Raw genomic sequence first — 16,846 nt, forward strand, 5'->3', positions numbered from 1 at the left:
CTTCGAATAAATAAATAAAGTATATTTATAAATAGGCGAAAATTACATTTGGAAATTTGGCTAATGAGAGAGTTTTAGACTAACTAAGCTGCGTTCGTATCTCGTATTTACACGTAACAGTAACACATAATTTAGATTCCATACTTCAAATAAATACAACGAAATATTACAAGAATACCAGCGAATACGAAAAGCTCGATTGGCCCTTCTTTTTGCAATACTTATGTGTGTAGGAGAGTGGGTTGCTTTAGGTAATAATACTTAGTTTATAGTACAATTAGCTAACTGCGATTTTGATTCTACATTCTGCCAGCTCGCTTTCAAGAGTGCCACAACTCAAAAATCCGTCCGAGCTGCATTCCTATAGATGAGATATATATGGTGAACATTTGGTTTTTGATCCATGCCAGTCTTGTAGTAGCGAGCTAGCGATTTTGTTGTGTGGCTTCGCGTTTGATCTTTAAACTTATGGTGGCGGCACACGCTGCACTGGGATTGTCTCAGTTTGAGTTTTGGTTTCTGGGTTCTGGTTGCCCCTCCTCCGGCTACGTCCTGGTCCTCAGGAGGAGTTGGGGTGGCGCTCCGGCGTGGCGACAGTCTTCTGGTAGCAATTCAGATTGGCCGACATCCGGCCGAAGGCGGCTGCCATGCGGTTGGGCAGCCTGCTGAGGTGCTCCTGAAGATTGGAAGATCTGGAGGAGGACGGAGCCGATGGGCCCGACGCCGTGGTGACCTGCTGCAGCTGGGCCACCACCTCGGCGTGCTGGACGTAGGAGACCCGGATGTTGACGCCCTCGTCGTCGTCCTCGTCCACCTCGCTGCCGCTCTCCACGTCCTCGTAGTAGGTGAAGCCCACCTGCTGCTCCTCCCGCTATACATTGCCGTAGTACGGCACCGGGGTGTTCTGGTCGATGGGCTTGACGCGCAGCTTCTGCTTGTAGTGGTACTCCTTGAGGTAGCTCTTCAGCCGGCCGGGCAGCTCCATCTGGTTGATCCCGTCGTAGCTGGTGTTGGACACAATGGTCGCCCGGGAGAGCTGCTGCAGGGAGAAGGTCTGCCTTCGGTGCAGGGGTATCGTCAGGCAGGGCTCGAAGAACATCACGCAGGCGGGGTCCTTGTAGTGCTCCAAAAGTCCTGTCACCGTGGGCGCCGTGAAGACGCACGGATCGTGGCAGTCGAAGCTGTAGAAGAATGGGTTTCGTTAGTCACCAGTTTGGATTTCAAGATGAAGTGGAATTCCGAGTTTTGAATTATTTAAAAAGTTTAAATGAACAAATGCTGGATCTTCATTAAGTGAAGTCTTCAAGTCTAACATTGTTGCGTTAGAATGAACTCATTATAGGCAGTGACGACTCATCAATACCGTTTAATCGGAATTCCCAGGAATTGTCTATCATATTTCAGTGACTCGCCCATGCATGTCAACTGCGGATTCCGAGAAATCCATGGAGATAAGGACTAGTGCTCACCTGAACTTGTGACCGCTCTGCTCGATGCGGGCGTGCAGTGACCTGCCGTACTTGCGGAATGTGACCGAGAAGAGGAACTCCTCCTGGGCGGAGTCGCGCAGCAGGAACGTGCCCTCTGGCTTGCCCTCGAGCAGGTGCTCCGCCTCGTAGCGGTCCATCTTGCCCCAGTAGAAGCTGCTGTTCGTGATCTTCTCCAGATCGGGAACCAGGCAGTGCATGAAGTCGATTTGCGAGTGCACGGTCATGTTGCGGGCAGCTCCGATTCCGGCATGGCCAGCCCCTCCGGCAGGGGCGACCGTGGCCAGGGGGCGTGGCCGGGGCGGAGTCTGGGGCGACTGGGGTGCGGGCTCGGTGACCACAGTTACGCGTCCGCCATTGGGCGACTCGACCACGAAGCCCGGCGATGTGATCCGAATGATGAGCTGATGATGGTGATGGCTGGCGTCCGGAACGGCGACCGAATTCCGCATCCTTTGGCTCTGCATCCGGCGCTGGGAGCTCCCACTCGATGTGCCCAGCGTGGGCGGTGTGGAGCGGCGGTCAGCTGTCCGGGATTTCCTCGGAACCGTAGCCACCACTGCAGCGGCATCCTTTTTATTGCTCACGGAACTGCTGCTGCTCGGCAGCATGTCCCTCAATCCACGGAAGGCGTCGCGGCACTTGCACTTGCAGCATCGCCGCTTGGAGGATGTGGATGCGGACGCGGATGTGGATGCGGATCCGGAGGCGGAGGATGTTGCTGCGCCCATTGAAAGTGCTTTACTGCTGCGACTGCGGCAGCAACTGTTGCTATTATTGCTTCTGAAAACTGTTTTTCGGAGAACAGAATTTATTATTAATTTGATTCACTTTAAATTTGATGAGATTAGGTCGGATTCTCTTCTATATTGGTCTGCCGTGCACAGCGAAAAATCCCTGGATCGTACTATATATTTCGGCGAATTCATTGAACTGAAATGAACTGAAAGTGGCATTTCCTACGTTTCACTTTAAAGCTATTTTTTAGTGAGTAATTCGAAATTATTATGGTAGTAGTAAGATTGTTTTTTAGATTGTTGTGGTTGATTAGCTTTTACATACTATAACAATTTTGAAAAGCTCATGACGTCACTACTCGATTGGATTTCATCACTCATATTTCATCACATATTTGAAATCACACCACTGAATCTTAATTGCTGACAAATGGGAGTTAAATTGTTTGCACTAATTATTTTCTTTTTTTTTTTAAATGGTAAGCCCTCCCGATTTTTCGCTGTGCACTTTCCAACCTGAGAAGAGAGTTCGCTCGCTCTCACACTCCGACTTTTGCCCACCTGGCTTGCTGCTGTGTTGCGTTCCCGCCGACAACATATTGCTGACTGGCAGCGACTCGAGCACTTCGCAATACTCGACGACTTCGGCCTCGTGCTGCTGCTGCTGCTGCGGGTGGTGGTGGATGTTGCTGCGGCTGTTGCTGTTGCTGCGACGCCGACGCAGCAGCGACTCATCCAGGTCGTCATCGTCGTCGGCTTCCAAGGGGCAGTTGGCGTTGCCGCCGTGGTTGTCGTGCAGTTGTAACGTACTTATCGCAGCGCCGACGCTTCCCGCTAAACTGTTGTTATTCACGGGCTGTCGTTCGGTTTTGGGCGCTTCCGGCGAACTGCCAGCAGTTCGATTTGTCACCACGCCCACCTCGCCGTAGCCGCCCTCCAGCGTCACATTCACAATCTGCCCATTTGCATTCAGCGAATCCGCAGACAGGGCGGCGGCGTCGTCGTCGGTGGCACCACCTGCGCATTGCCGCTGCTGCTCCTCCTGCTCCACCACCTCCGCGAAACTTTCCACCTGACCAGCGGCCACCGGATTGCCGTTCTCCATTTTGGCCAGCTGGATTTTGATGATGATCTGACGCACTTCCGCCGGCGATGTGGCGGCAGTGGCTGCTGAGACTGTGGCCTCCGTGAGGATCTCTTCCACCTGCAGCTCCTCCTCGTCCACGCTGATCGTCTCTACTAGTGCTGCTGAATCCCTGGGGCTCGAGCTGGCGGGCGGTTCTCTCTTTTCCTGGCTATTGGCGCGTGCTGAGAACTTGCTAAGGTGATGACCCATTGGAAGCTCGAGGTGGGGCAGAGTCCTAGTTGGCGTGGACCTCCGGTTGCTTTCTGGAATGGAGGAATGGAAAATCGTATTATTTTACATGCGCCATCAAACATTTATTTGCTTATTGCGAACATATTGCTTTGTTTGTCCACCTTTAACATTTAGTGGGAATCGACAGTAAAGTACACACTTCAAACAGTAACTATTACATGGGCTAAGAGAAGATCCCGCCGTTAATTTCAAGTTAATTATTGACCAGCTCAGTTAGCACGTTTCGATTTGGTTAATATTTGCTCCCAGCGCATTTCGCAAGATCCAGAAATAGCCGGGTTGCGATTGGAACGAGTTTTGCCCAGTTCCCCCCAGCGGCGTGCGAAGTGTCTTGACCTACAGCAATGAGCCCATCCACTTGGCGGGGGCTTCACCAGTGCGTTAATTAGCCACTTGGACAGGCGGAGAAGTTCCACAGTGGCACTCCGAGTGGGACTCACTCGGTCGCCGGTCAAATGGGCAATTAAGTGACACTGTCTAACTATTCTGATTAATGGAGTTCCCCCCAGCTGATCTTCTGTGGCACAGAGTCGTGAACATCTCCCCCACGAACTGACTCATCATCCCGGAGGGATCTGGTTGATCTGGGTGATCTCGTCATGCATATGAGGACGATAAACAGCGGCATTCCAATCCCACGCATCAGTTAGTGCTCCCCCAAAGAGCAAGTACACTCGCACATTTGTTCACCAAATCGTTATGGGCTCATCCTATTTTTAGAAACCTGCCCATGGAGAGGCGATGAATCAATGTGGAAAGCGAGTACACACGACGCCGTGCACGTAGTGCCTCCATCCTTGATTCCAATCGCATTTCACTGACTTGCGGGTCAAGTTGCCCTACTTATCTCCATTTGAACGGCGCCCACAAGGTACCTCCTCCATTCATAGAACATTCCATATTATTCACAGCTGAATTCTACATAATTCGTGTGCACGTCATTACGTCTCTCCGGGAACTGGGTGTTCTGGTGGGCAACTGAATTCGCACTGACAAATCCTTATCGCACCCGCATCACCAGGATGCGTCACCGAGCTTCCAACTTGGGCCATATACGGCATGATGGCCAAGGTACACGTACAAAGCACTGGTTCGACTATGTACTGACTCATCCGTGGTGGTAGGAATTCTTGGTAGTTACCCGGAGTCGGAAACACGGCGATGAGTATGAGTATGTCACCGCTGTTTTTTGCAGGTGTCTTTTCCCTCAATGGCGAAATAATTGGATCACCGATTGGCCAATATGGCCCGCTGATTGATCGATAATGATCCGTCATCCAGTAACTTCCTGGATTTTAACACTAAGTACATTTAATCAGTAGACAGATACTTTCGAGAAACCCTTGACAACTGGCTTGAATTTATGTTTAGATTCTTTGAATTCAAGAGCCCTGTTTTTAGAATCCATATTTTAATGACCCCAGAAGATAGTATTCTGCGCAACAATCAATTGCAAATTCAGCGAAATGCGAGATTGCCTTAATTAGAAATCGGACATATTTTATTATTCCAAGTTCCCCTTATCTGTTCGATATTTAAAGGCGGCCAAGCACGCACTCGCCCGTAAAACACGCCTTATTTTGACCATAAACTCAGTATTCGCGCTAACGATTAAGATCGCGGTGTTTATGTGAACTTAGTCAAGATTGTTTATCGCGGCGATGAATTGAAAATTACCAAAAACAAGGCCGCAAAATGTAATCAACGTGTATACACTACGTCCAGGACTTGGGCGGAAACAATGATTATCAATTCCGAGAATCCTGCGGCAATTGCAGTGGGGAGTTTGGCAGAATTCCCTCGCCCATATAATACGACTTGATTTGGGTGGGCCGCAAATGGGGAAATTCGCTGGAACAATGATTGCAGACGAGCGTCTATCACTTCAAACTTATCGAACGTTGTTCGACCTCAGCGGCTGATATCAACCCTGAGCGATTTCCGTGGAATTCCCTTGTGTTAATCACCTAACGAGTCGCCTGTGAGAGTATCCACACATTCATACGTATGTATGTGCATACGTACAGTCGTCATATGTTTGCGCCTAATCAAACACAGAAATGGGGAACCTTGTCGAACAATTCAAGCAATTAACAGTGCATATATTCTCACCACTTTTCCCAAAAATGGAAGGGAAAATATTCAAGTTGCTTCCCGGAAATGCGACCCGCAAGCGGTAAACAGTCGAAAATTGCAGCTTTTTAACGAGAATCGAGAAATTATAAATTAAGTGTTTTAGCCGGAAAACGATATGTATGAGTGCGGCCACTGGCGTCGAAATTATAGGGTGTCCGATGGATCATAAAGGCCCCAGCGATTCGATTTGTATGCACCGTTGGCCGCCTAACGGTAATTTGCACACTTATAGATACGTAGATACTTTTTTTCTCACTTTTCATGCACGACTCCATGCCGCACGTGCCACAGGCAATTTATCGCATTCAAATCGTACGATTGGATCAGGTGAGTGAGTGAGTAATCAATACATTCTGGCTAACGTTTGACACGATCGTTCGCATTAACCGCAGATAATTATTATCATTTTTCCCCGCAGCCGAGAGACTCAGCGACTCCGGCCACTTTTGCTGTGTATTTACGACTATGATGAAATACAAAAAGAGTGACTTGAACTCAAGATTCAACTTCAGATTCCAAGAGACCCGCATGAGACGACAGCCAGCTAACAAAATTTTTCAATGGAAATACAAAACTGAAACGGCAGATACAAAGATACTGAACTCGGGTCGGGCAGGAGGGACTGGATCCGCTTGGAGGACTACACTGAGAAAATTTCATATATATCATTAAGAACAAATAAACCCTAAACTTACTGTCAAGTTAATAAAAGTGGATCGTAATAAGGTAAGCATTGATTTAATTTGAGATCCTAATACCCAAAACGAAGTCTTTTCGCTCAGTGCACCTCGAGGGTATCCGTAGGTAGGACAAGGCGTTCCATGAGTCACCCAGACAATGAGTAGCAGCAGGCTGTCCGAGGATTGCATTTCTGCCGACCGAGTATTTGGAGGGCTCGTCGTCGAGCTGAACTTTTCCCTCTACCTTTTTACTTTTGTTTTCTTTCCAGTTGCCACGCGGAGCCGACCGGCGGCGGCAGCTGAAGTTTTTCTGCGCCGCTGCAGACAATGCGAAATTTCGTCAGAAATCCAAATGCGGATAATGATCTAATACATAACTTGTTCGGGGTAAAAATGTTGATAAATGTTGCCGGCCAGAGACGGATGGCGATGGGCGAAAGAAAGCCAACAACGCGCAGTGGTTTGAATGGCTAATAAGGGACTGCGCTAATGAACGGGGGATTCACCCCTCAGAAATGTTGGGGAAAACTTGCAGAATTCAAGAGGAGATACATATGGATGTATTCAAATGTGAAGTGAATTTTATTTGCATTTATAACAGATTTGTGGGAAAAACGGTAACTCTAAAAATAGTCGAAGCCAATATAAAAATACGAAACAAGATTTGCTTAAACCGAATGAATGAATTAAAGACAAATTTAGATTAATTTAAAATTGTGAAGCGCGCTCATTCGTACAACTTGAAAGATGTAGGGGAATCACATGCCTACAACTCAAGATGTGAATATTCAAATAAACAGCGAAAAAAGGTTGGCTAGCAATTAGGAACTCTCGTACAAGAATTGCCAATTTGTACTGGGATTTTTTCCGTGTGCACAAGTTCAAACAATTGAAATCCAATCTTATTATCTGTAAGTGAATAAATTTCGTACATGGACCGCGCCCCTTCGTCAAGGCCCGTTATTAAAAAACCATTTGGAGTCCGGCGCACTCGAAATGTGGTTTTTGTGGTGGGAAGGTTTTCCCAGCTAACTTGGCCAACAACAATACAGCCATGGCTTAGCTGGCTGTCCCACTGTAGGTATTATGTCTTACGCAGAAATTGTCACAACAAAGCAGCAAAAGCAACAGCAGCACGAATCGCGGTCAACGGGGCGTATGGGGGATGCAATGTGGGCTAGTGCAAAAAGTGAGCCACACAAAGGAGCTGGGATCAGGAGTCAAGCAAGCAGCTGAATACTCTACGGAAGGATTAAATTCCAAATATCAGGATTTCTTTAAATGGGAGCTATATCATAGTTGTATTTCTTATGTTTCTAGTAAACCTATATCATGTAAAATCAGAATCTATATTTATTTTTGCAGTAAGTCCAGTAATCGCGCATGCTAACGACATGATCACGAAGTTGTCACTGCTATAATACAAAATAAATATGTATTTTATTATATGGCGGAGACTTGTGAAGAAGCCAGTGGACCCAGTTGCCATGTGGCGGAATCTCGCGACGAGAAGAAACCTCAACGACAATGAAAAAGCCAGCGACTGAGGAGCGAAGAATCCGCGCGGTGGAGGGCGTAGGATTTTAAAGCGAATTCAATTACTTTTTGTTGCCGCCGACATCGCTGCTTATATTTTGTGTATTTCTCTTTTTGTTTCCATTTTGCTTTGCATTTACTGGGAATTCGCAAATGAAGTTCGCTCGAAAATAAAATCACATGCAAAGCGGAGCAGTAAAGTGCCAAAGAAACTGGAGTGGGGCAAGTGGGGCACGGGGGGTTCGCATTGGGGATCTTGGGAAAGTGTATGCCGTTTTGATATATTTTTTCGCAGGAAAATTGAAATGGGATTTATTACGCTCCGGGCACTCGGATTCGAAATTCGCCCATTCATTGCGCCGCGGGTCGAAAGTGATAAACAAACAAGAAAACGCCGCTCATCTTTCAAGGCGAAGCGGCATTCAAATGCCAGTGCGATATATATGGAACTTTAATTAGCGTTTCCAGTAAAACAAATACAAAGTTCGTGACTGATTATGTTCGACGGGTTCTTCGGCTAGTGGCACAATATCTCCATTGACGTAGGAGCACACTTTGTTTATATTACGTTTACGCCCGAATTCGTTATCTCGCTTATCACGCGCGGGTGGCGGAGGGGGTGCTGATTATCTAGGCCCGAGAACGATAATAACGAAAATAATAATATTAACATTTAATGTGAAGAGAGGCGATTTCTTGGAAATTCGCACACAGCGGACTCACAGCGCTCCATTATAAATCCATCGCACACACTCACACTCGCATTCGTATGGGCGGAAAAATTCCTGGAAAATATGCACACGGTACTCACATGCCGGTGAAGTCATGGAGTTTCTGTATCTGTATCTGTGACTGTGTGCGGTTTTCTGATTAAACGAAAGCACTAACGAAAATTCAACTTAATTCGCTCCCAGGTCCGGGTTAGGCCCGAATGTATCTAGTTCTGTTCCCCTTTTTCTCCTTTGGCCAAAATAAAAAGATGGTTTCCCCAGATACATTCGAGTCGACGGGCTCTCCTTTTGTCTGTTTTGGCTGAGCCCAAGTTATGACCACGGGCTCACGGAACTTTTGTTACGGAAACGGTAACGGAACACCAACTACCTGAATACATATTGTGTTTTTTTTTTTTTTTTTGAGGAGTTGGTTGTGGAGGCATTGTCATATCACAATCGCATTATCTCACAAATACGGCGGACTCGTGGCTAGCTTCTGGACTTATCACACAGATACATTTGTATTTCGCCAGAGTTTAGATAGCACAGCTAGAAATTTTGGGGACTGTAGCTAATAGTCTGAGCATATCTAATTATGTATTCGAATTTTAAACATGAGGGATTATAAGCCATAAAATTCCAACCGTTACTGTTTTGAATGATGACGTTAATCCCAACTAATTCTCGACTTTCGAAAGGCATTACCTACCCCAAGTTTATAGAAACGTGACTGCGGCGATTCTGCTGCCATTTGTAAATTAATCAATATCAATATTAAGGTGTTTGGATTTACCTGCTTCAGGTCTCGAACGGAGTTCCTAACTGAATACCCGTGGGCCAGTAAGCTGGCCTTTTATTAACCAATATGGCAGCTAACAATGGGTCGTAAACGTGATTGATTAAACACACATGTACTTGCGAGGCTTTAAATATAGCGATTACGAAATCAGCTATCTCAAGAATTAAATCGACCTTTGCCAATAAGTAGTCAGTAGTCGGCACACACAGTATACGAATTCATTGATAAATTACTACGAACCGCGAAATCAACACTAGCCATATACTATGTATATTCAACTCACAAACAAATTCGCTTATCAACAGAAACGCTTGCGAAGTGGAAGCGAAACGGAATTCTAAGAACAATCAAAAGCATTTCGTTGGCTTTTCCAGGGAAAAGCAAATATGTAGGTAAGCACGGGCAGATGGGGTGAAGTGGGTGGCGAGGATAGTGAGGGGCGTGCAGGCTGACATGCGCCGAGATAACGATAAGGAGACGGGGGCAAAAACAGCTGGGGGAGTAAGGTCAAGTCATTAGATATTATTATTACTTTTATTATTATTATTGGCCATGCAAACAAGCATGCTGCTCAGGGATTTCATATCTCTGATTTCGAAATGCGCTCATCAAATAGAAACATTTACATAAGACGACACACTTGAACTGGTTTTCGGACTTAGTTGCTTTTTTTTAAACAATGATCGGTCCAGTTTTATGGGTCATGCTGCCAAATGGGTTAATACATAAATTGAGAAATATTATAATATTAGATTATATACATATTAATGTTAATTCCAAAGGTTTCAAGCTGGCTTATGTTATGTATGTAAATATAATAGGGGTATGATATTTTGAAATACTCAGATCTTCACTTTGTAGCGGATATTATAGTTTTTCTGGACAATTGCTTTGCAATTGCAGTGGCTTCGATGTAATTGCGATTCGACGGAAACAAGTCAAGTCAGAATTGCGGAAAATCAACTTATTAGATGACTTCTGTGTGGTGTAACCGAGATTATGTGAATAAATATGTAGATATATAGGAATAGTTTCTGGGGAATCCGATGTGCTAAAGAATTACGATGTTGTTTCAGAACTCTTATGGCTTTATAACTGTGAAAAGCAGCATGCATATGTGTTTGTAATTTTCAAAAGATTGCAGAGTTCCCTGTAAAACAACCCCATATGGAATACCCCCCACCCCCCACTGGTTAACCTTTGAAAACCCACTCGAGATCCACTCACACACTCACAATTGAGTGTTTTGCCCACATTTCACTTTTGGCATTGCGTTTCAATTGAACAAATTCACGCTAACAATTAACAATAAACAATAACAAATTTCCGACGAAAAATCTCATCGAAAAAAAGGAAAAACAAACAACAATGGGATGAAAGAGATAAAGAGATGGTGGGCGGGGGTGCGAGAAAGAGGCCAACCGTCAACCTATGATTGGTGTGCGATAGAGAGAGCCTATTTCGTTGCTGGGCAGACAATTTGGCATTTTTCGCAAGATCGCTATGTGCCTCTCCCTCGGGGCAGCTGCTGTCCCGCTCCAGCACTCACACTGCACTTATCCTGTGTTCGAGAAACCATTTCACGTGAAAAGCTATTAAAAAAAAATTGAAAACGCTCTCAAGTTTAATACGAAAATTCAAGGAAATGAGCGGAAGAAGATGGTAAAAGCGGGTTTTACCAAGAATAATCAAAAAGTGCACACACATACATACGTACACAGGCACACAGAGAGAAACGAGCGCAGACAAGAACAATTTGACGCATTACAAACCAAGTTAATAACACCTTTTCTTCCGAAGGGTACAACTACAACAACAACAACGGCAAGAGGAGGACCAATGTTCCCATGTTCCCCTACCAACCGTCCTCTCCGCCCTCCCTCTCTCCTTAACCCATTGTTGTTGTACGGCTTCGGCCGAATTCAGCCGCTACACCTTTACATTCATACACCTTTAGCAAGAAGCCATGGCCAACAGCGGGGCCCAGCAACAACAACCACTTTGCTATAGGCCATAACAGCAGCAACCAGGCCTCGATATTGGTAGTGGTGCGGCTGGGAGAGCAGTGCACGTACAGTGAAGCCTCAGTGCGAGAAACTTAAGCAGCTAAGTCTTGAGTTTGGCTTAATAAAAGTTAAGCAAAGTAAATGTTTGAATATGTATAAATATATTAAAGATATTTTATTTTAATTATTAAATTTAATTATATATGAGAACGAAAGGTAGTTTGATGGAACCATCAGTGCGATTATAGTCATAAGCAGGGTTATTTTTTTTTATAATATTTAATTCCTAAATACCCTTTTCAAATTAAGTTTAATATCATTTTATTTAACCCTACATCATTTTTAAATGAACTATAAATTAATGATTCTATTTTAAGTGTGCTAATCCAATGATTATTTCCTTCATCTACGTAGATACTTTTTCCAAAAGTTCAAAATAATTTTATATAGACTATATATTTCCAACAAGATGTTCCTGATTATGTAACGGAGTCACCGCGAAGTTACTTTCGAGCGCCAAGCACAACAGGGGTTAATCAATACAAGTTTTGACAGCTCATGTTATCAGTGATATTCGATATGGTTATGTTTGGCGTGGGAAAACGCGGAGTGGAATGTGAGTAAGTGGTTGTGTATTCTCGTGGGTGCGCGCGCCTCTGGCGAGGCTCCACTGTATCCGCATCTGCTCGTGCGCTTGCATCTGCATCTGTGTGCGTGTCGTGTGGCGCTGTGTGCGTTTCAGTTTCGAGTCTGTGTGAGGGCCAGCTTCATTTCAGCTTGGCTTGCGGTGTTAAATGTTTGCAGCAGCATTTTTCATTCAATAGCCCGAACAACAAGAACAACAACAGCAGCAACGGCAGCTGGCTGCCAACATCATCACACAAGCGCACACACACAGCCGCACGAACCACTCCGAGTGCCTGTGTGTGTGTGCGAGTCCGCTTGTGTATCTGTGAGAGTGAGTGCGAGTACGAGTATCTTTGTATCTGCTGGTTCGCCTGGGCTGTCTGTCACTTCTCAGAAATCGGTCTAAATTAGAAAATGCGTTTCTGGGAATTTCGTATCGCTCTTTTGGGCCCACGGAGCTCAGCGAGCATATAAAAAATATATATGTATATTGTCGGTATATATTGTAGCAATTCCCCTTACGTCCAGTTCGCGGAATATTGCGCCTTTACCCAATAAATTTATCAATGGGATTTGCAAATATTATATAGCAAACAGGGCAACTATTTATTTTGCTTAGTAATTTATGCAAACAGCGAGCGGCTGAGGGAATTCCAATTACCAGAATGTGGTAAACACCTAAGATACATTTTTGTATTTACCTCTACTTTGATTTGCTGGCTTTTTTTCTGTTGGTTTCGGTGTGCTCGTTACTTTTGGCTAGTTGGCAATTTGGCTAAACCGTAGTTTAAGCATATTTTAGTTTTGCTTTAGATATTTTCCCTTTTCACGTTATCTCCTCCGTTTGGCTGGCACAAACACACTCACACTTGCGAACACTAATTGATTGCACTTTCCGATCTGCGATGGCACTGCACTATTTCCATTCGACAGTGTGCACTTCCACTAATTTGTGCAATTTCTCTCGACGCAACGAAACCACGCACGAATCCGAAGAAGTATCGCTTCCCCGAAAAGTATCTGTATCTTTCGCACTGCGTCCGCTTCGTTCCGTTTCTCCAGTGTGACTGCCGACGGGTTCGCCATCGATACTGCGACCCATTAAAAATTCCACAATGGCCACGGAAAAAGTGGTTCTGGCGGGTGGATAACTCGGCTAAATGGAGAGCACAGTATCGCTAGAAATGGTGGAGAAACTGGAAAATAGTCGCGTTTCAAAATACTGGTATTCGTTTTCACTAGCACGGACTCACACCCAAGACTTCATTAGAAATCAGGACGGCAACGCTTCATATCCTTACAAATCAGGATGGCCGCGCTTAAGATCCTTAGAAATTAGGACGGTAGCCCTGCTCATTCTCAGAAATTACAAAATTAGTGTAAGTGCTGTAAAATCAAAATTTTACAGTGATAAAAATCATTCTTCACTTAATAAATAATAATTTTCAAAAAAGTGATAAAAATCTAGTTGTTTTGTTTTCAAAATGTGGAACTCATTGTGCCGTAGAGTTTTTGAAATTGTATTTTAAAAACATGTTTTCCTACCCAACATATTGTTTGATTTGGTCAAATAAATTATTAAATATTACGTCTGCGGACTACAGAAATATATATTATAGCATACAAATCCATAATTAGGAAAATAAGAAATTCCAAGACAAGAACTTAATATGTTCAAAACAAAAAACGAAAAAGTAAATTTTTCATTGGACAATTGCAATTAAGAAATATTTAGTATAGTATTTGCTGGTCATTAATCCGCTAACGTTTTTTCATTTTCGCGATCAGGTCTTACAAATACGTACTAATAAAAACTTAAGATAGACGAACATATAAATACTCTTGACTATAATAAACATTCCCTTTTACACATTAAATCCTAATAATGTTTTTATGTGAAATTCATTATGGAAAATTATAATTCTTAGCAAAATATTTACATGGCACAGGAATTATGAGCTCATAGCTACGATTACTTTCATATTTATTAGCTTTGAAATGGTGGCATAAAATCGTGATACCTTTACAAGGGTATAACAATTCTCTCCGAGCTTATCAACAAGCAAATAAAAACAAGTAAACCGGTGGCAATAAACAGTCAAGAAGTTCTCTTCGGCATGGCAACTGTGGGACAGCTGACGAGAATCACGGCTGTGGCCGATCTCAAGGATCTACAGATACTGTATCTGAAGGATTGGCCCAGCAACTGTGTCGGCTACTTCTGGCTGGACAACTACTTGCGATGGCTGCACCAAAACCCGACGTTGAAGCACCTTAACTTCTATACCTTGGATAATGATTGGAGGAGCGATGGATTGTTTATACTGGTGGTCTGTGGAATCGGTCTCAGGAACTCTTGAGTATCATCATTGATAACTTCTCGTTTCAGCATCGGTACCAACTATTCTTCAGTAACTTGAGCAAGCAAAAAACGGACTTGGAAGTTGCGCTGAAACAATTGGATTGGTCGGGAGGCTTCAAAGTCAGTGCTATCCATGAGATCCATCACAAGATCTACAAGCAGGTGGCTCTGGACCTCGGGCTCCACATGGATCGAGAAATGAACACCATTATGTACATCCTGAACCGTGAGGAGGCAGAGAGACTGCAGATCCAGTGCCCGGATGGTTATTACCTGGACAAAGTGCGGCTTGAACATGCAGACCTTATAAACAATCTTTGGTCAGCTCGTCATCCTGGCTCGCTGAAGCTCATCCAGATGCTTATAACATACAATACCAATGTGGGATTGTATGAGAAGGAGTCCGGTTCATTATGTGCTTGGTGCTTGAGGTGGGAAAAAATTGTATTTGGAATTGTACTGTATCTTGAATTTTGTCTTACAGACTGCAAAGTGGTTTCCTCGGAGCTTTGGAAGTGCTCCCAACCCACCAACGTCGTGGTTTGGGCCTAGTAGTCGCCGCCGCCATCTCCAAAGCAATCGCAACCGATCTTCAGCAGGATATTACGGCCTTGGTCAATATGAATAACAGTGCTGCCTGTCGTGTGTTCGAGAAACTGAACTTCAGGTTGATCCAGGACGAACACTACTACTGGAGCATGATTAAGCCAGCAGGAGGCGGCCAGATTTCTTGGCCCTGCGACGAATAGAAAACCAATAGTATTATTGGCCAGAGATTGCTTACCAATGAATTCTTTTTAATCTACCTCTGTAGTTGTAAACTTAAGGAAATATATTCTTCATACAAAGTACAGATGATGCTTGACGAGCTGCACTTCTATTTGGATATTTGATCGGAAAGGTTGTTTCGCTTGAAGTAAGAGTGCAGTCAGTTGAATGCTAGTATATCGCCACTCAGTGACTCAGTTATAACTGCCACTTAGCAAATGATTCTGATCACATTCAAGCCAAAAGGCTTTCGGATATCTTGATCCGGCAGGGAATAGGCCCAGACAGCAAATAGAGATACAGAAAGTCTACAGCGGCTAATATGCAAAATATCTAGAAGGTGCCCTGCTATCTCAGTGTATAAATTGAATCACCGTCTAGATGCCAGGGATCAGTTTCCGAAATGGATTGTCTGCAGCAGGTCGGCGTTCAGCAGTTGGGTGATCTGAAGCGTGTCTTCACCCGGGAATGGCCAAAATACTGCAAGGAGTACTACTGCCTGGACACCTTTCTGGAGCTCTATAAAAAGGACGATCAGCTGAAGGACGTGCAAGTCTATGCTCTTCCCAATCTGGAGTTCGGAATATTTGTGATCGTGGTATGAATGCGATTGGTTGATCTTGAACTTGTGCGATCTTTTTTTTATTTTTGTTATGTGGATCGTAAAGGATCACTATCAGATATTTGTTGGCTACCTGGAGGCTGAACAATCAGAAAGCCTTCTCAAGGAGTCCTTACTCAAGTTTAAGCTCTATGGAGGCGAACAGTTCGCCTCAATGCCCAAAAGGTATTTCAATGTTGCCAACGACATTATTCAAGCGAAGAATCTGAAATTAGATCTCGACTGTGTAACACTTTCTCTGGTCTTGAGCAAAGAGGAGGCCCTGCTATTCCAAGTAGAGTAAGTTCATCCGGAAATATAGTGCGTGTGCCTAAAAAACCTATCTAAACTTTTACAGAGCTCCAGCCGGGTTTTCCCTTAAGCCTGTGGATATACAGGATGCTCAGGTGATTAATGATCAATGGGAATGGAGTGAGCCGGATTCCTTTTCCTTGGTCCACCGCCAAATTCTGTATGACACCAGTGTGGGCTTGTACACCAAGGAAAACAAAGAGCTCGTGGCCTGGTGCATTAGGTAATCCTTAGAAATTCATTCTATTGGGAATAAATTCACAATTTCTATTACTTGGCAGGGCTCCAGATGGCTTACTGGCAGTCCTTCAGGTCAAGACGTCCTACAAACGCAGGGGCTTCGGCCAACTGATTGTGAAGGAATTTGCGAGACAAGAGGCTCTGCTGGGACGCGATACAATCACCGAAGTTGTTCCGGAAAACAAGGCATCCTTGGGCCTGTTCACCAAACTGGGCTTCAAAATCAACGACCAGTGTCACTGGCTGATGACGGAGCCGCCAAAAGGAGTTCGATAAGATTAAGGGTTTGTGTTTATCTGTAAATGTTATTTTTTTGTAGATTTAAATTATAAAAGCTGATAAGTTTTAGCAGCTGTCAAAAAATGTACTCGCTGGCCATAAGAAAACCACACGTAAGAGAATCTAACGATTTGAAGAGATTGCCTGAAGAGAAATAAATGATTAAGTCACCCAAACAACAATCA

General features: G+C 44.4%; 2 protein-coding genes and 1 long non-coding RNA gene across 3 annotated transcripts; 1 reads left to right on the plus strand and 2 right to left on the minus strand.

Moving 5' to 3' along the window:
• Nucleotides 1–725: 725 nt before the first annotated feature.
• Nucleotides 726–13,198, minus strand: LOC6732655 (pneumococcal serine-rich repeat protein). The gene is made up of 4 exons (XM_039291596.2): nt 12,801–13,198; nt 2,786–3,613; nt 1,470–2,277; nt 726–1,181 (listed from the first exon to the last, which is right to left on the minus strand). The coding sequence occupies exons 2-4, from the start codon at nt 3,558–3,560 to the stop codon at nt 872–874; spliced, it is 1,893 nt and encodes a 630-aa protein (XP_039147530.1). The 5' UTR covers nt 3,561–3,613; nt 12,801–13,198; the 3' UTR covers nt 726–871.
• A 795-nt stretch (nt 13,199–13,993) lies between these two features.
• Nucleotides 13,994–15,409, minus strand: LOC123327056. Its single transcript, XR_006541516.1, has 3 exons — nt 15,268–15,409; nt 14,944–15,197; nt 13,994–14,886 (listed from the first exon to the last, which is right to left on the minus strand). It is a non-coding gene; the product is annotated as an uncharacterized LOC123327056 (long non-coding RNA).
• Nucleotides 15,410–15,608: 199 nt separating this feature from the next.
• Nucleotides 15,609–16,840, plus strand: LOC6732657. The gene is made up of 4 exons (XM_016180327.3): nt 15,609–15,827; nt 15,898–16,130; nt 16,189–16,365; nt 16,424–16,840. The coding sequence occupies exons 1-4, from the start codon at nt 15,633–15,635 to the stop codon at nt 16,656–16,658; spliced, it is 840 nt and encodes a 279-aa protein (XP_016025370.1). The 5' UTR covers nt 15,609–15,632; the 3' UTR covers nt 16,659–16,840.
• The last annotated feature ends 6 nt before the right edge of the window (nt 16,841–16,846 follow it).

This window comes from Drosophila simulans, chromosome 2L (assembly GCF_016746395.2).
Source record: "Drosophila simulans strain w501 chromosome 2L, Prin_Dsim_3.1, whole genome shotgun sequence".
NCBI lineage: Eukaryota > Metazoa > Arthropoda > Insecta > Diptera > Drosophilidae > Drosophila > Drosophila simulans.